General features: G+C 45.3%; 1 protein-coding gene across 2 annotated transcripts in view; it reads left to right on the forward strand.

Moving 5' to 3' along the window:
• PDE1C (phosphodiesterase 1C) overlaps positions 1 to 25,314 on the forward strand; it is a 592,555-nt gene that overhangs the window by 143,371 nt on the left and 423,870 nt on the right. For both annotated transcript variants that reach the window (XM_057733463.1, XM_057733465.1), the window contains exon 2: positions 22,975 to 23,025. In XM_057733463.1, the coding sequence (XP_057589446.1) occupies positions 22,975 to 23,025 (51 nt within the window). The remainder of the gene's footprint in view (positions 1 to 22,974; positions 23,026 to 25,314) is intronic.

The raw sequence follows: 25,314 nt of genomic DNA on the forward strand, positions 1-25,314 counted from the left end.
GTGCATTGCTGCTGTAAAGGAAGCCAATGAAAATAGATTCTTATTGTTAACCTTAAATCCAGCAAGTTTGCTTAACTCTCTTGTTAATTCTAATCATTTGTCTGTGAATTCTCTTGGATTTCCTAGGTGAAAATTATAACCTCTGATGGTTGGACTTCTGAATGAACAGAAGTGGTGATAGTGGGCATCGTTACTTCATTCCCGACTTTAAAGAGAATCTTTCTCATTTTTCACCACTAAGAAGAGGTCTGCTGTGGTTGTCTGGTAGATTGTATTTTTATCAGATTAAGGAATTTTCCTTATTTTAGTTTGCTGAGAGATTTTTGTTTAGTTTTGAATTTTATTTTTTAAATTAACATAGAATTTTTTTTTGATGTATAGTTCTAGATATTTTAATCTATGCTTAGATTTGTATAGGCACTGCCTATGAGTTTATAGAACAGTTCTATCATCCCAAAGAACTCCCTCATGCTATTCTTTTGTAGTTAAACCCTCTCTCCAGCTCTAACCTCTGGCAGCCACTAATCTCTTCTCTGTCACTATAATTTTATTCTTTTCAAGAATGATACATGATTGGAATCTTACAGTATATAACCTTTGAGACTGGCTTTTTCATTTGGCCTAATGCTTGTGAGATTCATCCAAGTTGCACATATCAGAAGTTTGCTCCTTTAATGTGGCTGAGTAGTAACCCACTGCATGGATTCCCACAGTCTGTCTGTCCATTTACCCACTGAAGGGCATTTGGATCATTTCTGGTTTTTGATGATTATGAATGGAGCTGCCATAAACATTTGTATACAGGTTTTTCTGTGACCTAAATTTTCATTTCTTTAGATAAATACTTAAGTGTATATGTAACTTTGTAAGGAAGTGCCAAGTTATTTTCCAGAGTGGCTCTACCATTTTGTAGTCTCACCATGTTTGAGAATTTCAGTTGCTCTGCATCTTCACTAGCAAAATGAAGATTTTTTATTTTAGCCATCTTACTTGTCCTAAGAGGTATGTAGTGATATCTCATAGTGGTTTTAATGACTAATCATGTTAATCATCTTCTTATGTGCTTTTTAAGCCTACTGTATATTCTTTTTTGGTGAAGTGGCTGTTTTTGCCCAGTTTTTAATTGTGTTGTTTCTTTTCCTATATTGGATTTTAAAAAATTGTGGTAAAATTTACATAACATAAAATTTGTCATTTTAACCATTTTTAAGTTTATAACTTAGTGACATTAAGTACATTCCCAATGTTGTACAACCATCACCACCATCTATTTCCAGAACTCTTTCATCATCCCAAGCAGAAATTGTACCCATTACACAATAACTCCCCACTGCCTGCTCCCCCCACTCCCTGGTAACCTCTTCTGCTTTCTATATTCTGGTACCTCAACTAAGTAGAATCACACAACATGTGTCCTTTTGTGTCTGGCTTATATTACCTAGGTAATGCTTTCAAGGCATATAGATGTTGTAGCATGTATCAATATCAGAATTCCATTCCTTTTTATGAATGAAGAATGTTCCACTGTATGGACATACTACATTTTGTTTATTCATCTGTTGATGGACATTTGGGTTGTTTCCATTTTTGGGCTATTGTAAATAATGCTACTATGAACGTTGGTATATAGATATCTCTTTGAATCCTGGCTTTCAGTTCTTTTGGGTATATACCTAGGAGTGGAATTGCTAGATCATCTTTTTTGTTTGTTTTTGTTTGTGTTCTTTTATTCATTAAAAAAATTGAAGTATAGTTGATGTACAATGTTGTGTTAATTTCTGCTGTACAGCAAAGTGACTCAGTTATATATACACACACACACACACACACAGACACACATGAGGGAGAGTCAGAAATTATTCACACTCTGGTTATATTAAAACTTCTATAAATTCTACAGCTAGAGTGCAGATAATTTTTGGCTCACCCTTGTATATACGTATATATACATATATATATTCTTTTTTTATATTCTTTTCCATTATGGTTTATCTCAGGATATTGAATATAGTTTCCTGTGCTATACAGTAGGACCTTGTTGTTTGTTGTGTTCTTTTGTTCATGAGTAACTATTCTTTGATTTTTTTCAAAGACTCTTCCTACATCTGTGGGTATGATGTTTTTATTTTCTTCTATAATTTCTTAGTATACTAAATTATACGATTAATAGATTCTCTAGTATTATTCTTACACTTCTGTGATAAGCATAATTTGCTTAAGTTGTATCATAAAAAAATACATTTTTGCTTTCAGTTACTAGCTGGTGTTGGCTCTGTTTTTTTTTTTTTTTTTAACTATTATTTCACCTATGTGAATGTTCATGTTAGTAATATGAAAATATTGTTTTCCCATATTCTTTTAACGTGTTTCTCTTTTTAATAATTATCCCCACCTACTGGCTTTAAGTTTTACTTTGCCCCTGTGAAGAGATAAGCTGGTCTTCCTACTTTATAAAAATTGGACTCTAAGTGTAATGGAAGAGTGCTAAACTAGAAGATAACTGTACAGAGAGAACTGTTAGTAGTTACTAGACCCTTCTTCTAGGAGTTACGTAAAAGCTTCTTCCAGCATCAATTCACAGGTAATTCACTAGTCTCGTCTCTCCTGGGCTGTGTGCAAAGTATGGAACCTGGGAGCCTGGAGTCCTGGATCTTCTTCCTGCCTGGTTCCTAACTAGCTGTGTGCAGGGTCAGCATCAGTGACTCAAGCAGAAAATGGATGGACTAGGTTCATGGAAGGTGGGCATGACCATGTTCAGTGATGTCTAAAATGTCATCTCATGAATGCTGTTGAGCTGGGAAGGCCCAGCTGAGTGATTTCAAGCAGGTCACGCTGCCTCCCTGAGCTTCAGTGTCCAGGGGAGTCTCCATGGTTCTAGAGGTCTTTAAGGCCATCATGCCCTGTAGCCTGCCTTGGGGATGCTTGGGCTCCATGGTCTGGGAAGGAAACTGGGTGGGCCTTAGGGTGTCTGGAAGCGGCTGTTAATGAGGCGCCAACAGGAGCAGGGCTGAAAGCAGCCTCAGAGGGTGAAGTGTTTTAATTGGCATCTTCCATGAAATAGCAAATTAAGTGCTCGGATTTCCTCCCTGTATTCTTTCTCCCTTGGCTCCTGTCACCCTGGCTGGAGTCCAGACAGAACTGAGTTGCTGCTTGGGGGCTGTCACTACGGTTATCAGAGGCTCCCAGGGGGGCCTGTGTAGAGTCTGAGTCCTCCCTTCAAGGTGGATGCCAAGTGTCTTGAAAGCCACTGGGGAGGGCCTAGAAGCTTCCACTTAGCAACAGTTTCCCTCCCAGGACCTGACAGGCCTACAGAGGAACATACTTATTGCCTATCCTGGAGAGGCTTCTGAGCTGTGGCCCTTTCAGCTCCCCCTTCCCTCCAAGCTCATTTGTCCTTAAGCTTGGACTTCAGAAAGTTGTCTGGTAAGGATACTTGCTAAGACCCTTCACTCACTGCCTCCATCTACAATTGAAAAAGTGATTCTGATACAAAAAGTTGAGACTCTAGCCTAGATAATCTAGCTCTAATCATCTATGGTTGTGCTTAGAACAACTTTATATCAGGGTTGGACCTGCCTTTAGTTGCACAAGATGCAAGTTCCAGCTGTGCCACACCCAGCTGTGTGATCTTGGGCAGCTCCCTTCCCCTCTCTGGGCCTTGTATTCTTTCAAGGCAGAGGGAAAGTTTTGAGGTAGATTATTGTTTGCCAGCATTTTTTCCAGCTGAGATGGTCTAGAGGCCTATGACTCCATCTCTGCCAGTTGAACTGTGAAGCTACGGAAATGCTTGGAGTTATGCCAAGGAAGGTATAGACATCTGGGAGAAAGAGCAAGGGCTTTGGAGTTAGACATACATAGGGTCAAATCCCCACCTACCAGCAAAGTGGTGGTTATCTAGTGGAACCATTGCTGACTCACATGTGCTTTTGTGCAATGAGAAAAAGATGCCCCTTCTGAAGTCACTTTCTGCTGGAAAATTTTCGTGACAAATATATAAATCTACAGTGACTATATTGTGACTAGTGCTCCCTAGAGTTGTACAGTGCACAGCCTGGTCAGCTGTACACAACAGCTGTCTGTGTCCTTGGGCAAGTTACTCAACCTCTTTGGAACTCTGTTTGCTCATCTGGAAAAAGAGGATATGATGTCTATCTCACAGGGTAGTGGTGAGGGTAGAATTATGTGTAAATAGTCCAGGACTTATACAGAGTAGTTCTCTGGAACATAAATTTCCCTTTTCTTTTTCCAGGAATAGCAGGAATAGTCTTTCTAGGATGTGGTCTTCAGGGCCCAAAGCCCCCCGTCCCCTACCCCCACCCCCCAAAAAAAGAGCTGCAGGTGGTGGCCTAGTGTTTCCAAGGGTGGGTTTGGAAATGGAATCACATTTTGCCAGCTTGCCTCAGCTTCTGATGCTGTCTTGGGAGTTCATTCCAAGTTGCCTTGGAATGTTGCCTCAGTTTGCCCTGCAGGAGGGAAGGAGAGCCCCCAGTGGCAGGGCAATTACCTGGGGCACAGAGTGGCGTCACTGTTGCGAGGCAGTGGGAGGCTCAGGAGAGCCAGGGCCAGAAAGGAAGAGCAGCACAGACTGCAAGGAGTTCTTGCCTGGCCTGGGGATACCCTGGAGAGTCCTCTACTTGGGCGGGGCGAGCAGAGACACACAGATTGTCCATGCCTAGTCCTGCTCCTCCCGGCAGGCAGGGTAGAAGCACTGGTCACCCACTGAGTCAGGGGAGCTGGGATGGAGGCTGCTGTGGCCTCTGGCTGGGGTCATGGAGCTCTCCTAACACAGAGTTGTTGGAAAGAGCACTGGCTCTGGTGTTAATTCCTCCTGCATTTGCGTTTCAGGATTGCTATTTTTGGTCCCCCCCACCCCCCGCCGCCAATTCATTTGAATCAATGAATGTGCTCCTGTTTGAAGGTGGGGCCTTTGAGAGGTAATTAGGTCATGAGTGTAGCCTCTATGATGGAATTAGCATCCTTATAAGAAGCGGAAGAGAGATAGCCCTTCTCCCCTTAGCCCCCTCTCTCATCCATGCAAGGATATAAGAAGAAGGCAGGTGCCTTTGGACAAATTCCTTAATCTTTATGAGCTTCAGTTGCTTCATTTATAAGATGGAAATAATTATTATTCCTACCTCCAAAGAGTTCAGACCCTTTAGTATAATATTCAAGGACTGTCAGGACCCAGCCCCAACCTCCCTTTTCAGTATCATTCCTGGTACCCTGCACTCCCACCATCTGAGATGCTCTCCCATTTCCCAAACACACAATCCCCATGCACTCTCCATGGCTTTCCTTAATTTTTTTTTCTCTGCAGGAAATACAGTGTTTGTCTCTTCTGGGCTTGGTGAAATCCTCCTTGTTTTTCAAAGCCCTGTTCTCTGAAGGTTCTCTAGTCCTTTCCTGTATCAGTTAGCTACTGCTGAGTAACAAATTACGCTGCAGCTTAGTAGCTGAAAGCAACAATGAACACATATCATCTCACACAGTTCTGTAGGTCAAGAATCTAGAATCAGATTAGCTAGGTGGGTTTTGGCTCAGGATCTCTCATGAGGTCACATTCAAGATGTCAGCTGGGGCTGCATTCATCTGAAGCCTTGACTAGGGCTGGAGGACCTGCTTCCATGTGGCCACTCACATGACTGGCAGGTTGATGTTTGCTTTTGGTGGGAGGCCTCAGCTCTTCACCATGTGGCCCTCTTCACAGGGCTGTTTGAGTGTCCTCATAGCATGACTGCCTGCTTTCCCCAGAGGAGGGATCTAAGAGCAAGGTGTGAGTAGCCGTGTTTCTGTGACCAGGACTTGGAAGCCATACACCATCCCTTTGCCAGTATTTTGTTGGTCACATTGGTGTCTGGGTCAGTCCTGACTCGGTGTGAGAAGAGAGCACACAAGCATTGGGAGGTGAGGCTCACTGGCTTGATATCACACTTCCCCAACAGAGTTCAGTGTTTTGGTGTTCAGCCACATTCATTTATCTATAGGGTCTTTCTGTGCCCCCGCCACATGCCAGCTGTGTGTTAGGTGCTGGGAATATGGGTGTGAACAAGGCAAACTAGATCCCCTGCCTCATGGGGCCCACAGTTTAGCAGGGAAGACAGACATTCTTCCTGCAAACTCTGAATCCATTACAGTTTTCATAAATGCCATGAAAAGAAGGAAAGGAAGTGGGTACAAGGAGAACGTATGATGAGGGAACCTCATGTAGTTTGGGTGAGATGTGAAGGGTGGGCTTCCTTAAGGATGTTCCCTCCTCTGTGCTCCCAGCATACTTTGTACTGAGGACCACCTTGGTGCTTCTTCAACTGGGCTATCATTTTTTTTTTAAGCTCTTTATTGGAATATAATTGCTTTACACTCTTGCACCAGCTTATGAGGTACACCAAAGTGAATCAGCTATATTTATATCCTCATATCCCCTCCATCCTGCGACTCCCCCCCACCCTCTCTGTCCTGGCCCTCTAAGGCATCACCCGTCATCGAGTTGATCTCCCTTTGTTATACAGCAACTTCCCACTAGCTATCTGTTTTACAGTTGGTAGTGTATCTATGTCTATGCTACTCTCTCACTTCGTCCCAGCTTCCCCTTTGCCCCCTGTCCCCCTAACCCCTTGTCCTCCAGTCCATTCTCTGCATCTGCCTCCTTATTCTTGTCTTGTCACTGGGTTCATCAGTACCTTTTTTTTTTTTTTTTTTTAGATTCTGTATATATGAGTTAGCATACAATATTTGTTTTTCTCTTTCTGGCTTACTTCACTCTGTATGACAAACTCTAGGTCTATCCACCTCGTTACATATAGCTCCATTTCATTCCTTTTTATAGCTGAGTAATATTCCATTGTATACATATGCCACTTGTTCTTTATCCATTCATCTGTTGATGGGCATTTAGGTTGCTTCCATGTCCTGGCTATTGTAAATAGTGCTGCAATAAACATTACAGTACATGTTTCTTTTTGGATTATGGTTTTCTCTGGGTCAACTGGGCTATCATTATTTTGACCATTTTTTTTCTCCACCCCAACGTCCCACCAAATGCTGAGCTCCTCAAGATCAGCGATCTCACCTTACTGTTGTTCACGGTTGCCCGTGCCTGGCCCAGAGCTGAGCACACACTAGGGGCTCAGCAGATGTGAGCTGAGGCAAAGTATGATCTGTTGCCAGCAGAGACCTCTTTTCCACAGACGGCGTGTGTGTTTGCGGAGAGGTAGAAGGCAAATATGGAGGCGGTATCATCCAATTAAGGATGAAATAGAGTGAATTTGCCACCCTCCTGTGTGAGTACTACTTCTTCATGGCCTCTGCCCACACGTGGCTGCTTTCTGTAGGAAGGAGCCCCCAGAGTGGAATTCTGATTGGATGCTGTGATCCAAAGTGGCTCTAATTAGCATCTGTCGTGATGTATTGGGCTTCCTTGGCTTTGACTTACCCAGGAGGAGAAGCTAGCTGTTTTGGCAGCAGTGAGGGTGATAATCATTATTGCAGTAGCTCCTGTTTATTGTGGGCTTATTATATGCTGGACACTGCAATGTGCATTCTCCCTCCTCCATCATGTTCTACCTCAGGGCCTTTGCACTTCTGCCCACTCAGCTTGTCATGCTTTTCTCTGGACATCCTCACTTCATGTGGGTGTCTACTCAGATCTCGTTGTAGGAAAACATTCTCAAGGCTTCAGAAAGACATCAGATGTCTTTCTGAATGTTTTCTCACCCCTCGTCAGAGCTCCACTCGACCAACTCATCTGAAGTTGCACCCCAGTCTGCTTCATCTTCTTACCGAGCTGCATTTCTCTTCATTGCACCAATCATATCTGCTATTATGTTATTTTAAATACAAACTCTGACATCTTAGTGTGCTTGCGCCTCTGTAACCAAAAGACCATAATTGGGTGGCTTAGAAAATAAACATTTATTTCTCACAGTTCTGGAGGATGAAAAGTCCAAGATGAAAACACCAGCAGATCCAGTTCTTAGTGAGGGCCCACTTCCTCATTAGAGGACAGCTTACTTCTTATGGTATCCTCACATGGAGAGAGAGAGAGCTAGCTAGCGCTCTTCCTGTTCTTAAAAGGACTAATCCCATCATGGGGGCTCCACCCTCATGACCTAATTACCTCCCAAAGGCCTCACCTCCAAATACCATCACATTAGGGCTTCAACATGTGAATTTTGGGGAGACACATTAAGTCCATAGCACCTGAGGATAAATGAAGGGGTCACGGTGTTTGCCTAGGGGACTAAAACATTAAACTTCTCTGTATTAATTGAGATCTACAGTTTCACAGTGTGACCACAAATTGTGTTGATGTTCTCATCGCTTTATAATTTACAGAGTGTTTTCTTATAAGGTTGCTCATCTAGCCCTTTCATGAACCAACACTGTGAGGAAGGCAGGACCAGTATCCTGTCATTTAAAAGCCATTTTTTAGGCGCAGCAGCTCAGGGCCAGAGAGGCTGAATGAAGGAGTCAGGGCCAAGGGGAAAGAGGCTGGGATTCAGACCACGCCCTGGAATTCTGGGTGCAGAGGTCTGTCACTGCCCTTGGTTATAAGTGATAAGCTACAATGGACATCATAGTCTGCAGTCACATGAAAGCCACCATCATAACACAGCTTTGCTAACACTTGGTTTTCCAAAGTGAGTAGAAAAAAACTGTCTCCATTGGCTGTGCATGTCCTTGGCCTTTCAAGCCAAGAGGTTCATTTCTGCAGGGGTCTGTGCAAGGGCGAGCTGAGGGAATATTGGAGACTCCAAGACAATGTAGTTTTTCAAATCTCCTTGTGAGCTTAAATTAATTTTCCTCAGACAGTGTTATTCTCCTCAGTAGAAAATACACATCCCTGCAACTACAACCTTGCTCTCTCTGAGAGTACCCTGGACTTTTCTGTCACAGCACAGATTACAATTCTTAGAGATCGGACTCCAAACTCATTAGCAGAAGAACCTATGAGAGAGAAAATGAAAACTGCTGCGATCCTCCAGGCAGTCAGTGGATGTAAGCATGAGTGTGCTTGGAAGAAAAAGATGGGCTTGTTTAGAAACTACAAAGGGAAACAAAGAGGAAAACACATCATCAGGCATGTCCCATGACAGTTTGTAACGTGCATTGCAGAAGCATAGAGGCTGCCTTACCTCCCCGTAATGTTATGTAGTTGGAATATGTCTTCTTAGTGGGGATGCTGTAGAAGTTGAACACATCCAGCCAGGAACCGCTGGGTGAGGAGCGGCACTCTTTAAACATGGACAGTGATCAGTTTTCCCTGAATGCTTCATGTCTTTCAGGTTCACCCACAGATTGTGGTATATTTTAATAGTTTTTTCTTGAATAGTACAGTTGGCCACCGATGCCCAGGTTCCCGGGAGTGCTCTCCATCTCCAGCTTGTCCTCCTCCACCTCCTCCCAGGGACCAGAGCTGGGTCCTCCCCCACACTGTTTTTTCTAAGTAGTTTTTCTAACATAAGATCAAAGGTGCTGAACATACAGTTTTGTTCACTCTCAGTTTCTCCCCTTGTTGGTAGTAAAACAAAAGGACCAGCGCGAGGTCTTAACTTCCTACGATCCCAGAGACACCTGACTCTGAAATCCAAAGACACTGTTCACCCGTTTCTGCAGCAGACGGTTATTGAGATTTACGTATCATGCACGTGCTAAGCAGTGAGGATACAGAGGGGATTAAGAAAGTGTCCCACTTTCATGGAAGACATGTTTTTGGAAAAATAGACCCAAAGGAAATAATACTAATACCATTGTCCAGCTTTTATTGAGCATCTCATCATGACTATATGCTGAGATGGTGCTGAGTATCTCACACATTTTATCTCCCATCCCGACAACCCTGAGAGGTAAGTAGTGTGACCTAATTGTACACATGACGAAAGTGACTCAGGGAGGTTTGGTACACAGCTGAGCAGCCAGGATTCCAAGTCAGGGCTGTCTGACTCAAAAGCCTCAGCCTTTCCACCTGTCATGATAGAACACTGGTGTCCAGAGGACAGAGCAGGATTCCAGAGGGACTGGCTTCACGGGCAGTTGCATTTGGGTCCTGATGCATGAGTGGGCATTTGTTAATTGGAAAAAGTGGGGAAGGACAGGAAAGTCAAGCAAAGGGGATGAATAAAGGCATCAATAGGAAAGTATCCAGAGTGGGACCCGCAGGTAGAGAGCTCCGGATGGCTGGTGGGCAGGGTTGTGGAGGGACGGGTGGGGGTTGAGCTGGTAGGAATGGCTGGGGCCTTGGCATCTGGACGTGGACTCTCTCCGGTAGAGCAGGCTATGGGGGGACCACAGATAATATTTACAAGATGGGACAAGGTCGTTGGTTGAAAACTCAAATGCCTCCTGGGGCCAGGCAGTAACAGAAACGAGGTAGTAGGCTGGTTAATATTTGTTGAGGGGGGCTTTGTGTAGGCACTGTTCTGAGTTCTGGGGACACAGAAAATAAGACTGCTGGGAGCTGCTTTCAGAAAGCTTATACCCTCTTGTTTCAGGTGTTTTGGAAGGAGAAGCGTGTTAATTCCAGATACTCAAGGGTGCTTGAGATGAGAGGGTGGTGGTCAGGGAAGGCCTCTGAGGACACACCTGAAAGGTGAGGAGGCTGCTGTGTAGGGGATGAGATTTGTAGGAGGGAGGGTAGTGTGGTGGTTAAGAGACAGGCCCTGAAACTAGACCGCCTAGTTATGAATCCAGGTGTGCCATTTCCCAGCTCCACGGCGAGGGCAGGTCACCTGACCTCTCTGTGCCTCGGTTACCTCATCTGTAAAGTGGGGATAACCATAACCCAACCTCCCAAGGTGGTTCAGAGGCATGCACGAGTTAGCACATGTAGGTGCTTAGACTGGCATCTGGAAGGCACATGGAAGGGCCTGCGGGGGTTGCCACTACTGATGAGTCCTCATTACCGGACGCACAGCATTCCAAGCAGGAGAAGCCAGCGAAAAGGCACTGACGTGGGAATATGCTTGGTGGGTTTGAGAGAGAAGAAGGTGGCCAGCGTAGAAAGAGCTGTCAGCCAGTAGATGAGGCAACGAGATGAGGTCAGATCAGGGAGGGATTCGTCATAGGCAGCGATTTGTACACAGTGAGAAGCACTGAGGGTTTTTATTTTTTTTCAAGCTCTTTATTGGAGTACAATTGCTTTACACTGTTGTGCCGGTTTCTGCTGTACAGCAAAGTGAATCAGCTGCATTTATACATATATCCCCAGATCCCCTCCCTCCCATGGCTCCTTACCACCCTCCCTATCCCAGTCCTAGAAATCATCACCCATCATCGAGTTGATCTCCCTGTGTTATGCAGCAGCTTCCCAGTAGCTATCTATTTTACGTTTGGTCGTGTATGTATGTCAGTGCTACTCTCTCACTTCATCCCAGTTTCCCCTTCACTCCCCACCCCGTGTCCTCAAGTCCGTTCTCTACATCTGCAGGATTTTAAGGTGAGAGACTCTGGTTGCTCAGGCCAGGGTTTTAGGAGAGGAGCTAGGAGTGGTAGGCGTTAGGGTACATTTTAAAGGTAAGGGCTATAGGAGTTATTGATGGAACGGCAGTGGAAGGAAGGAGACCATTTTTGTCCTGAGCAGCTGCCCTGGAGAGAGGAAGGTAGCAGAAAGTGGTGCTGTTTACTGAAATGGGAGAGCCTGGGGCAAGAGCAGATTTCTGGAAGCAATAGTTCTGCTTTGCCATATTGGGATTGCGAGTCCTAGTGCACGCCCCTGTCTCAGGTAGGCAGCTGTAATGAAGCCAGCCTGGGGTGAGCTGTTCCCAAGGGAATTCGGATCACCTACTTTTACACACTGCGCTTGCCAAGCGGAACACACTTGCCTCCAATCTGTGGCCCCTTATGTTTCTCAAACTTCCATCCATCTTAGAAGAAAAATATAAAGTGCTAGACTAAGAGTGAGCCTGCCACTGGTTGGTAGCAAGGCTCTTAGGTTCCGCAGAGGAGGAGTGTCCCGGGCTACTTGGCCTGTGTCCATCCCAGGGCCTCTGTGACTTCATGGCCAGGCCTGGCTTCCTCCACTCATTCACCAGCCCTTCACTTAGCAGCCCGTGTGTGCCACACCCTGTTCTAGGCTGGAGGGAAATTGTATGAGATGCGGGCTCTGCTGTGAGGGGTTCATTCTGGTGGGCATCCGAGTTCCTTGCCCAGAGGAACGATGTCCTGTGCTAGTCTTTTTTTCTGGTTATCTTTTTTTTTTTAATTTAAGATTTTTTAATTTTATTATTTATTTACTTATTATTTACTTACTTATTATTGAAATATAATTGCTTTACAATGTGTCAGTTTGAGGTGTACTTCAGAGTGATTCAGTTACACATATACACACACACACATATATTTTTTTTCAGGTTCCTTTCCTCTATAGTTTATTACAAAATGTCGAGTATAGTTTCCTGTGCTATACAGTGGGTCCTTGTGTGCTAGTTTTATTCATTGGATGCATCTGATCTGTTCAGCGAGTAGACAGCTGGTAACAATGCAGTGATTTATGGTGCTGGATGTAACAGCGCTGGCAGCACACGCCAGAGCCATGTCTAGGATGTGTGTGTGTGTGTGTGTGTGTGTGTGTGTGCATGTGTGTGCCCGAGCACATTGGTTCTCATGAGCTCAACTTACTTCGAGGTGCGTGGAGAGAAACGGAGCAGCTCTGGTTAGTCGTGGCTGTGCGGTTCACTCGTACCCTGGATCTGAGGACCTCCTTGTTTGTTGAGGGCTTTGCACCCTGCTGGCGGCTTGGCCAGGGTTGGCAGTGATCTTCTAGCTCAGCTGATCTATTTAAGGGCCTCGGAGGGGGGTGAGTTTCCCTTGCCCTCTCTGCTTGGACCCTCCTTCTCACAAGCACAGCCTCTCAGTATCTGTCCTCAAGTAGGTTTCGGAGTCGTGCTGATAACTGTTCTTTCTCACAGTGTGGTTGAAAGAAACCAAGGGAATTGGACGTTGAGTTCAATCATGTGCGTTTTCAAAACCACCCAGCGGCTTTCCGGCGAGCTCTTCGTGTGCTTGGCTGTTGCTTGTGAGGGAGGGTTACGTCCTTTAACAGCTCGCTGCCCAGAGGGTGGCTTCTGGACCAGCACCGTCAGCAGCACCTGGGAGCTTGTTCGCAATGCAGAATCCCAGGCCCCACCCCAAACCAACTGAGACAGAATCTGCAGTTTAATAAAATCCCCAAGTGGTTTTCCTGCACGGGGACGTCTGAAACTCAGTGCTTCAGGTGGCAGCCTTCTGGAGAATCCAGTGCCTTTGGGTGGCTCCTGAATGTACAACGCAGAGAAAGGTTCCCGGGTGCCCTGTGCGTCTCCGGAGAATCAAGCACAAAGAGAGCCTCGGCTGAGAAGGTGGTGATTTCACTTCGCCTGGAGATCGCTGTGGAAGTGACTGTTAACCAGTGGGTTGCTGAGGCGTATTTAAAGTAAAAACATCTCTTTTTTCTTTTGGCAGTGATTTAAGTGATTTTGCTTTTGTGGGTAAAGGCCTTGGGATGTTTTTGTCAAATGGGGAGGCAATGGGGCTTTCAGTCTGGAGAAGAGAGGGCTCAGAGGGCGCAGGGCATGTCACCAAATGCTGGAAGGCCCATGGGAATCAGGCCTGTTCTGCGAGGGCCGAAGGAAGACCTTCAGAAAGATTCCATCATCATGAAGAAGAGCTTTCTAAGGTCGCAGAGCTAATTAGAGGTGAAGGGGCCCATCTCGACAGGGGGTGAGCTGCCATCCGTAGGGGTGAGTCCAGGCATGAGCTGGCCGTGCCTTTGTTGGGGACGTTGCAGAGGTTCCCAGCAGGACGTGTGGAGCTGGGCCAGTTCCAGTCCTGTGTACTGTTGAGAAAAGAGAAGGGCTCACAGAACTGGGTTCAGTCCCAGCTTTCCCATTTACGAGACCTGATTTGGGCAAGTTATTTAATTTTTCTAAGCCTCAGTTTCCTTATCTAAAAATAGGCATAATAATACTCACCTCATGGGATGGGGTGAAAATTAAATAAAAATTATGGGTATAAAAAAATTATGGGTGTAAAGTTCTTGCCAGTACCTGGCACGAAGTAGGGCTTAATACATTATAGTGTTTCTTCTGCCTCTTCTCTGTCCTCGTTTCCTTTGCGTTGTTTTGGTTGGACTTAATTAGTTAACAGTTTGAGCGGCTGACTTGATATTGGATTTTAATTTCGTTCACTTCTGGTTCTTGTTAGCTGCTAGTGGTTGGTCTTGGCCTGGTTTGTTCAACTGGGGTGTTTCGATGAAGCCAGAATAGTAGGGAGCCCTGTACGGGCACTGGTTCGGTCACTCAAGTGTCACCCCTGATGTGGGCCAGCAGGCCTGCAGCCTGAGGTCAGTGGTGGTCACCAGGGTATCAGCCAGGAGGGTGGACAGAGCCCCACCAGCCGTTACCATCAGGAAGCAGCTTGGTCCATGTCGGGTGGTGGTGCTCTGGTGTGACTGCTGACTCTGGCCCGGTGTACCAGAACCTGAATTTAGGACGCATTTAGACATATCTGCTCTTGGATAAATTCACACGTCCGTCCGCAGATGCAACACTTTTGTAGATGGGAATAGGAAGGAAGGCAGAGTTGCAGCGAGAGGCATTTGATAATGTAGGAGAGAACGCCTTTCTCTGCTTTTTCTAGCCCCTCCCTCAATGAAAAGTTTTCTTGCATGAGAAAGGGAGAGATTTAGGATATGGTTGGTCCATCTCAGTCTGCTCCCAGGCCTTGAATGTACCACACTTCTTCTTTCTCCCTGGAACAGATCCCATCATCCTTTCCACCTCCCTGGTTCTCACCTGCCCCGGGTCTCCTAGAAGCCTTCTGTACTCCTCACTCCAGGCTACCACAGTGTCTCCCTTCTGTGAACAAGGACCCTTCATTTGGCATTCAGCAGGATTTAGATCATGTCGTATAGTAATATTAGGTTTCCCCAACTTGGCCTCAAGTTTCCTGAGGTCAGGACCTGGAAGCTCGGCCAGATGGTTTCCGCAGAAATACCAGGTACCGTGATAAATTTGTATTGCAACAGCTCCAGTAATCTGTGTCAGGAAGCTCAGTGCCAGGCCTCTGGTCTCAGCTGGACTCCTGACCATCCAAGGACCAGTTGTATCCATCCTTGAGTCCAGCAAGAGATGGGGAAAAGGGGGCTCAGGGAGCATTCAATAGAGGTTAATAGATTGTTTGATCTGAGTAACTGGGAGCCATAGAAAGTCAGTCTGAAACCTGGCAACTTGGAAAAAGAGGCCAGGGAAAGGGAGCCAGGAAGTGACTGAGGAAAGTAAAATTCACTTTTATTAATACCCCACTTTGTTGTGTAAAAGATTGGTGTACAGAGCAAAATAGAAATAAAACATAATTTGTGGAATGAAGTTAGATATAGATAAATAAATGTATGCAATTAGGACTAGGGAATAAAGAAATATATTACATGAGCCCTTTCATGTGACCAATTATTTCAAATTAATTTAAAAAAAAGGAAAGGAAATCTGTTTCCCAGGCTGTCTTCTCAGGTTGGCAAAGGCTTATTTGATTTGCTGTCTGTGTCTCGTCGCACCCTGGGCTGAGTGAGCTGGTGAACTGTTCTGCCCTCTGGCAGGCAAGCCTTGCCCTGTGCAAGGATTTGCCCATTACTCTAGGAGAGAAGGGCCTGGAAGGTGCACCATCCCTGCCACTCAAATTATCAGCCCTGATGAGTCATCATTCCAAATTGGTCTTATTTTCTTTTGTGCAAGAGCCTGATTCAGGGTCTATTTGACAGCCAAATTGGCCCAAAAGGTATAATGAGGCAATGCCAAGCATTTCTGAATAAAGAAGTGGAGGAAGGAACAGGCGGAGGGGTGGCGATGCCTTTATGTCACTGGGGCACACAGTCCAGCTGGATTGCAGAGCTCTGTTCTGTTTATGGGACAGGAGAACAGAGTGCCTTCCTCTCTGGTGCTTCTGACCTGAGGCTAAGTGGAGGGGAGGCAAGGGGTTCTCCTGCCAGGTCTGGGTTTCCTGGCAGTCAGGTTCATCAAACGGTACTGATATTCGGATGTTAAAAGTGTGATGGTAGCACATGGGGTAAGAGCACTGGCTCTGGAATAAGGTGGTACTGGATTCAATTTCCAGATCTGCTATCCAGTAGCTGTTTCATCACAGGGAATTTACTTAAGTTCTCACAGATTCAGTTTCCACATCTGGAAAATAGGGAAATAATAGCAATAACCTGAGAGTTGCTGTGAAGCTAAAATTGGGCAATGAATGAGCAGTGTTTAGGCTGGTCCTTAGTAATATAGCAGCTCTCATTTTAAGCAAGTCACATAATATATTCTTATATAAGTATTTAATTAATTCAGTTCTCTTTGTGAATTGTACATTTTTTTTGGCCCTATTATTTTATGGTCTGTCCAGCCTGGCAGAGATTTTCCCACATACCCATCCTACCTTGTCCCTCCAACCTCCCCACCATCCCACCCATGACAGGCTTTGGTAATGTATCACAGACACATCTTGCTAAACTCAGACTCAGCATCAGAAGGCTTCCTAACACAGTACTCTGCTGGGCCATTGCCAGTCCGAGTTGTACATGTTTATGCTTAAAACATCCTGGGGTTGTCAAGCATCAGTATTTATCAAACCCAGTGGGAGCACAGGAAACCAGACCCTTTGCTTTTACCCTTGACAAACACTACAGGGAGTTAAAGAGATGGGGTACATCCCCTTCTCTGAATGCTGGACCTGGAGCTGGAAGAAATGGATGACATTTCCAACTCTGATGCTTGGCCTTGGTCTGATCTTGAATAAGCCACTTGATCTCTTGGAATGTCAATTTCTTCACTTGGTAAAGAGAATAGGTCTTCCCTCCTAGGGGCTGTTTTTATGAGTTGTACTGTTTTCCTGTGAAGATGAATTTCATTCTTGTTCCTATTCCCTTGTTACTGTTTTCTAACTATGGAAGGTTTAATAGGGTTGGGGAGACACCTGGTAGCTGGGGTTCTTGCATGAACATGGCAGTGAAGCTCTTCTCTTTGTAATTAGATTCTTCCTCTTCTGGATCCTGTTATTGTGAGTCCTGGCCCCTGTGCCCTTCTCACAAAAGGGCCCCTCTCTACTGACCATCTCCTGGTCTCGTGCCAGGTACGAAACCCCCAGGCAGGTGACCTCCCCCAGTCTCTATAGGCTGGTACGTGGCTCTCACTGGGGCTAGAGGTGTGGGGCAGAGGGTCAGGCTTTAGAGAGATTTTCTCTAGGGGTAGCTCTCTCTGGAGCACAGCTCTTATCTTCCTACCTTTCTTGGAAGGCAAAGAGGCTCAATGGAAAGGACTTGGGCTTTGGAGCCAGGCATACCGTGGTTTGGAATTCTGACATACAACTTTGTGGTCTTGGAGAAGTTCCCTGACCTTTCTGAGTTCCAGTGACCTGTCTATCAAATGGTAATGACAGTCTTATTCAGGTATGAAGGCAGGAATCAGGACAGGTTATTCAGGGCTTTATCTGCAGTTTAGTCAGTGCTTGATGAATATTCCTGAAGGACAGAATGGGTACTTATAGCACATTTAAATGCTCGGTGGGTGTTAATGTCCTTATACCATCTTCTTGTTCTGCTTCCAGTTCTTGGCCCTTGTTGTACTCTGCATAGTAGATTGGTAGGAGGTTGGGCATTGATTCAATAAATACTGCATGCCAGGCATTTAGGCACTAGGGATATAGTAGATTTTTCATTGGCAGAGACTCTGGGCCTGTGTGGGGATTCCATTGTAGTGGAAGGAAAATACAGTAAACCCAGTGAATGAAGAATGGAGCATATGAGAAGGTAAGTGCTTCCAGGAGGGATTGTGCAGGACAGGGGATGAGGCAGAGGAAGAAGGGGAGTCAGGAGCTGCGATCTTAATAAGGTGGTCATGGAATGCCTTAATTAGAAGGTGACAGCTAAATAAGCAAAGATAGTTAATGATCGTGGACTAAGTCTCTTTCTGCCCAGTATTCCATCTGGTTTTCCTTGCTTGGATCTTTGCAAGTGGAAAGCAAGGTGAGGTGAGGCCAAATATCTGTGAGCAATTCTAAGCTTCACCTTCTGCAGAAACTAGGAGGGTGCCTGGAACCTCATTCTAGCACTCTCTCCTCTGAGATCCCTTGTGCATGGTTTACTAGCCAACAGGCTTCCCAGAGGACTTCACCTGGAGAGGGTTCCTGGCAGGCCCCAGAGCTCATGGCACAGCAGCAGCCAGCCAGTGTGTTAGGCAGATTTCCTTGCAGGAAGCAAGGCTCTTTCTGTGGCACTGCTTTCTCCTTGTGTGTTTGCCCTGGCACCTAGCACCCCAGCTGCATTTATGCTCACCCAGGTGCTAGGGTTTTCAAAACAAGGGTGGCAGTGTTTTTGGTGCTAGTTTTGGTTACAAAGCAGTGTGCACCTGCCCATGTCACCGCCACGACGGTTCGGACCACGCTCCCCATCCTGTTCTGATGGCCTGCAATGTTTGTGGCTCAGCTGGGGTTGGGGTGCGCATTGCTCTGAGGTAACTTCCTTTCTCACCGTCCTGTCTCACTTGCCTCTCCCCGCTGGTCTCCTTGGAGAGTCCTTACTTTAAGATGTGTTTCTGGCCAGTTTTCTGGGGGTGGGGTGGGGGGTGGGGACATAAAGCAAACATACCCGGGGCGCACTTCATTTAGAATGCTGCTTCTCAAACGTTAAGCAGCTTTTGAGGCTGTTGTCTAAATTGTCTAAATCCTTCCCTTGCAGGATTCCAGTTCAGTGGGTCTGGGGTGGGACCAAGGAATCCGCATCATATCATCATCATTATCTTAAAATCAGTTCCTTAGCTGCACACTTGGATAAACCCAGACAGAGAGGCACGGTGTACCTCCCTGACTTGCTTGTATGTCAAAGCTGAGTGAAATCTATTGCTGCCATCCTTCCAGAGTCTAGCCCAGTGCTGAGCTCCCAGGTGGCACTCAGTACACATGTACTGAAGGTTAGAGGCAGTGTGAAGAGAATCCTTTTATAAAGAACCTTCACGATGTGAAGAGTTGCCCACTAATTGATCTCCGTAGTCATGTTTGCAGTCTTCACTTTTGAATTCTTCTTAAAGCAGAGGCATGTCTCTGTTCAGTATTTTAATGACAAAACATTAGCGTCCTAAAAAGAAGAACTGAATAGGGGTAATTATTTTTGAAGGAATGTGAGCCACACCTTCCTCCCTGAATGTTGCGTTGGTAAAGGTGTCTGAAGTTACACCATTTATTAGTGCTTCTCAGCCTTAGCTGCTCATTGGAATCATCAAGGAGCTTAAAAAATATGGATGCTTGAGTCCCACCGCTGACGCCCTGTTTAATTGGTTTGGGCATCTGGGTTTTTAAAAAGTCCTCTAGTGATTCTTACATGTAGCCAGGGCTGCAAACCAATGACCTAGAAAGTGTGGAACCCCCTGGAGAGGGGAGTGAGTGATTTATTTCCAGAGTCCTACAGGGAGTCCCCTTGGACTAAAGATGGAAGGTCCCCTGGATTCTGTGATCCAAGACTGCTGTGAAATCTGAATATAAAATACATTTCATATAAATATACACACATATATAATGACCCAAATTATATATAATAGTTAGTTGTTTTCTGCCCCTTTAATAAAAACATTTTTTTCTGATTGTAATTATGGCAATGTGCTTATCCAGCTGTTGGGTTTATGTAGAAAAGTATAAAAAAGGCTAATAATCTCCCCAAATGCCAGCACACAGAAGAAATAACTGTTAATATATCTGGTGCATATCCTGCTACTCATTTCTGTGTGGCTAAATGTGCATGTAGCCTAGACATACGATCCAACCTCAGTGGAATTCATGATACATACTGGTCTGTGTGTGATGCCTAACATGACTTTTGGTAAATCTACGTAGTAACTTTCCTTAAATGGTTAACTTTCCTTAAATCTACATAATTATTTTTGAGATCTTGCCAAATTCAAGCTCTAAATGCACCTGATAAACGGAACATCTACGTCATTGTTAAAGCTTGCTAGATTTGTTTTTTTAAATAAAAGGCAAACAGTGTAGGAAGACTCCTCTGCTGGTCAGGAAGCCCTCGTGCTTCTGAGCTGGTCAGCTCCGTGCTGACGGATGGTCGAACGCGTCGGGGCCGTGTGTGGGCTGGGAACAGAGGGATTTAGCAAGCTTGGCCACAACCACTCTTTGTAGTGCTGGTCTCTGTTGAATCTTAATTTCGTTCTTTAAGCCCTTTAAGAAGTCCTGTTTTCACTTGCCTTCTGGACGCACGCCAAGAGTATAGAAAGCCCACTGCTAGTCAGCAGAGAGCTACCTCCCGAACATGTAGGAGCTGGACCCACCCATGGGGGCATCTCAGTGGCGATCCATTGCTGGCCGGTGGGTCTGGACAGTCATTCAGTTATTGAGAAAAGCCGACAAGCTGTGTTTATATTTGAAACCTCTTGATTTTTAAATGCAGACAACTAAGTGTTTAAAAATTGAAGACATTGTAAGGGCCAAGCAAAACACACCTGGGCCTTTTTATAGTCCTCTGGAAGCCAGTCTGAGGGCTCTGTCTACTGAGCCATCTGTGGCAGTTGGTATCCATTTCAGCCTGCTTCATTCAGTTCTAAAAATATTGACTGAATACGTTATTCTGCGTGCCACTCACTGAAGGATTGGGAACACAAAGATGAAAAGTTATGATCCTTGTCTTGAGTGGGGTAGTTTATAGTTCAGAGCTGCTGTTCTCAAAATATGGTCCCCAGACGAGCATTCTTGGTATCACCTGGGAACTTGTTAGACATGCAAATGCTCGGGCCCCATCCCAGACCCACGGAATCAGAATCAGCATTTTAACAACCCCTGCAGTCTATTGTAACAAGCCTTCCTGGTAGCTCTGGTGCCTGCTGAAGTTCTAGAATCACTGGTCAGGGGGCGGGGGGTGGAGGGGTGGGGGCTGGGGAGCAGGGAGGCGCATGGGCAGAGATCTATGTAATATAGAAGCCGTGCTGGGAGTCAGGGGAGCTTTACAGAAATGATGAGCAGCAGCGAAGCAGTGCGGAGGGGTGTCTGGGGGGGAGGGGGCAAAGGAGCAGTAGCAAAGAGGACAGAGTGTGTGTAGGGCGTATTTGGGATTCGTCCATTTAAAGCCTGTGGCTGGGCCCTGAAGGAAGTGCCGGGAAATATGGTGAGCTGAGAAGACCAGGTGGGGCCAGGTTTTCAGTACTAGGCCAGGTTAGCTGGATTGTATCTTGTAGATGTTAGGACAGCATAGGACACCTTGTAGCACTGGGTCTGCATTTAGGAAGGTAATGCTGATAGCAGGGTTCAAATTCCTTCCAGATAGAGACAATTCTCCTGGCATGTCACTGGCCTACATCTTGATTCCTGCCTCTCCTGGCGTGACTTGGATCTGGGTCAGCAACTCCCACCCTTGGATAGGGTGGCAGGGAGGGGAGGAAAAAGCCCCTGGGTGTAGAAGCAGCCATGGCCGTGTGTGAGACTGTGACCCTGTTGTGACGGTGAGATTGTGACTGCTCCTCCTTCTTCCCTCAGGGAAAACATGTGCTCTCCAAGCTGAACATTTTAGTGGTTGCTGGTGTTCTCAGCAATGGCGATGGTCTTCGTAAGCCTACTTTAAAAGCAGCCCATCAGTTTCTGCAGCAAATATTTTGGAACGTAACCTTGCTGTATTCCTTTCTTTGGAGATCTGTAGTGTCCAAAGAGGAAACGATTTGAACTCAAGGCCAGGGAAACTCACGTCTATAGCCAACTAGGTCTTGCTCCTTTCTCCTGCTCTCTGTCTCTCTTCTTCTCTCCGTTTCTGTCTCTCTTTCTTTTCAAAATGCTGGGGTGTGAGAGATAATGGGAGCAGGATGTGATGTCACCTCCCCCTGCTGGTGGTTTTGTATAACGTCTTGTTTGTAATGTATACAAAGAGGGGAGACGATGGGAAATGCAAATGACAGAAATACAAAGTGGACTGAAATCGAATCCATTAATTTAAAAAATGGTGGTAAATTAAAAAAAATTGATCCTTTCCAAAGGGTGAAAGGAATTTTTTGACTCCTTCCATTCTTTGCAAAATGGTGTAATACATTTCTGAAGTAATTTCTTTTGTCCTGTACTGCAAATTCTCATAGATAAGAACAATTTTCATGATTACATTACCTGTCTCCTTTATCCTGCCTGTGTATTGGATGTTCTTTCCTAAACTAAAATGAACAGGTTTTTCCAGTTGATTGTTTTGAGTGTTCATTCAGGTTGGTCACAAATGTCTACAAAACACCCAAGGTTATAGTCTTTATGGGCATTACAAGTGATATTTAAAGTGAATGAAACTTGTGTTTCAGTTTAGCAGTTGATCTCCTTTTTTACCCATGAGGATGGTGTTCATATGGGGGATGGTAATTATGACCCGATCGAGATGATTAATTGTATAAAGGCTTTTCACAGGCGAGTGAACCACCCTGCTGGGAAGTGTTAGGGGTGAGGTTTTCTAGGGCAGCTCTCTGAACAATTTTCTCCAGCCTCCTATTTGTTAGCCTCTAACTTGAAATATCCTTCTTAACAAAAACCAACCTTACTATCTTCTGAAATGCCTGCCTTGCTTTGCCCCGTGGATCAAGAAAAGCAGGCTGATGTCAGGTGGTTGGGGTGCATTTGTGTGCTGAAGGACATCCCAATGAAAGGAAGCTTGAAGCAGAAGGGTGTGCGCTGGCTTGGAAGCCAGGCGTGCACACCTCTTACTCGGTGCATGCAAGCCAGTTAACTCCTCTCAGCCCAGTAAACTAGATATCGTTTAGGTTGTCTCCAGCTTAACTCACTATTCTAATCTGAATGATTAAGACATTTGACCTCATTTAGGCATTGAGAGCAGCATTGGAAATATAGAAAGAGAGGGAGTGAAGTTGCTTTTATCCTCTTACAAAGACTCTCAAACACAGCTTAATATTGAATCATCCAGAGGATTAGCTATAGGTTGGGCATATTCTGTGGACACACGTGCCTTGTTCTTAATTGCATCTTCTGTTTTTCTTTTTCCAGTTGCAAATGAAGCCGGAGATAAGACTGCCAGACCACTTGCCCGCTTCTCCCGTGAGTAAATCTTGTTTCGCTCCTTTCCTGGGCTCCTTCAGAGGCTTTCTGCCTGTGTGATTCACCCTACCAGGTGTCAGTAAAACACTGCCAGTTAAAAGAGTAATATAGGAAGTGTGTTCAGTGAGTTAATACTACATCTGAGCCCCATCACCAGTGAGTTATTCATTGCTATTGGCTTTTCAGTCCTTAGAATTGTGGTTTATCAAACTGTGTTCTAGGGCTTTGCTACTTGAAGTGTGTCCTGGGAGCAGCAGAACTGACATTGCCTGGTGGCATTTTAGAAATGCAGGGCCCCAGGCTCACCCCAGACCTACTGAATCAGAATCTGGATTTCAGCAGACCCCCAGATTCCTGTACACAATTATATTTAAGAAACACTGCACTGGAGAATCCCCTCAGTGTGCCTTGCTGTGGGATGAGCTGTTTCTGAAGAATGAGGGTGGAAGAGTCTGAGATGCTTGTAGTTGTCAAGGTCCGTTACATGTGTGGAAGCATCATCACCTCCCACTGTGGACTTAAGGCCTAGCTCCCCTGGCTTTACCTCAGTTTGGTGATATGTTGACGCTCAGATGCAATCTGTGACTGGTTCTCTTTTGGCATTTGGATATTTGTAAGGGCTTGGGAGCTCCCCATCAGTTTCACTTGATGTCTCTTTCTCCAGGTCTTGATCCCAGTGGGTGAGCCAGAATCAAAAGGCTCTTGATGTTTTCTGTGCCAGAGTGATCAGCAAATCATACAGCAAGTTAATGCATTCCCTGGGTTGAAAACCCAGATCCCAGCGAAGGGAGTGGAGATACCAAGAGAGACTGAGCAGTGTTGGGTGGAGATGCTCCCCAAATGGGCTGAGCATCCAGTGGAGAAATAGTGGAACCGTAAATCAAAACGGATGGATTTTTCTTTCCAGCACCATCACTACTTGCTGGCTTTCACTTAAAGTAATTTCACTTATACTCTCCAGGTCTCAGTATTCCCATCTGAAAAACAGGAAATTCATACCCATCTTCTCTTTTACAAAAACGTTACCATCTTTTGAAGTGATGGCGTGAGAGGGGTTACACAAATTCCGAGTCACTGCATTGTTCACGTAGGGTTGAGCAAATCTTGAGTGCGGATGTTGCCATAGTAAGCCTTAACACGTAGAGTTGAAAGTATCATTTCTCTATTTATAGGGCTTCTTCCAAACTTTGCCTTCTAGCTCTTTTGGGGGGGCTTCAAAACTTTCAGATTGATTCCTAAAAATGATTTTTATAGAACTGTAATAATATATGATAATGAAAGAGCATTAAGTGCTCACATTTTAGAAACTATGTAATAAAACACTCGCGTCTCACAGGCCCCATTTTTCACTGCCCTCCTACCTGGAATCATTATTTCCAAAATAAGTATTTCATCCCACAGCTCAGTGAGGATGATGAACATGCTTTTAGTCCCTTTATTTCTTCATCTCCTGAGCAGCAGTCAGGCAAATTAGTAAACTGGAGTGGTAATCCGACCACGCCGCGCAGGCGGCACCCGCACGGGCCTTCCTGCTCTCCTGATGCTCATCACGAGGTTTAGGAAGGGGATGGAGCCCTTTAACTATGAAGGCAGAATGACACCTGGAGTGGTTTGGCCCTTCACAGAGAGAAGAGGGCACCTTCTCATGTAAACGGCTTCTAAATTATGTGACTGAGTTGAAGGGATGCTGTGTTACTTGAAAGCTCATTAGTAGGAGCTAAGTGAAGAGATGAGGGAAAATAATATCTATATAGGAAAAAAGTGATTAGTGGAAAACCAATTAAGTTGGGCTGATTCTGAAAAGAAAAAAAAAGAAAGGAAAAACAAACATCTCCTGCCTAAGTGCAGTGTCCTGGAAGAAAGTCAGCTGGCACATTAGCTACTACATCTTTTTGTAGCAAATACTAGAGGGAGAAAATTAGGCGGCTTTTAGGAAGGAAAAAACCCTTTATGTAGCACTGTCTGATTGACACTCGCCTCACTTCACATTGAAAAATGACCTTTTTCATATGAATGAAGTGTTCGTTTTGGGAAGAGTGGAAGGATTTGGATGATGGACTTTCCTTTGGAGACTGGAAGAGGAAATATTGCAGCATTCTCTGACTTTTGCACCTTGCAAGACATGTGAAAGCCCTAACGGTGTGCACGGCCCAGCAGGTAATCAGGAGGAATGCAGGGTGGGAGGCCAGAACGCAGGCCGGTCATGTTGTGAAAACTGGACCCTCCGGGGCTTCAGCAGAAAAGAGTTTGGGGTAGGGAGGAAGGGCCCGGCCCAGTGGCCTCTCAGAT

Source organism: Hippopotamus amphibius, chromosome 4, assembly GCF_030028045.1.
Source record: "Hippopotamus amphibius kiboko isolate mHipAmp2 chromosome 4, mHipAmp2.hap2, whole genome shotgun sequence".
In the NCBI taxonomy this organism is placed as follows: Eukaryota; Metazoa; Chordata; class Mammalia; order Artiodactyla; family Hippopotamidae; genus Hippopotamus; species Hippopotamus amphibius.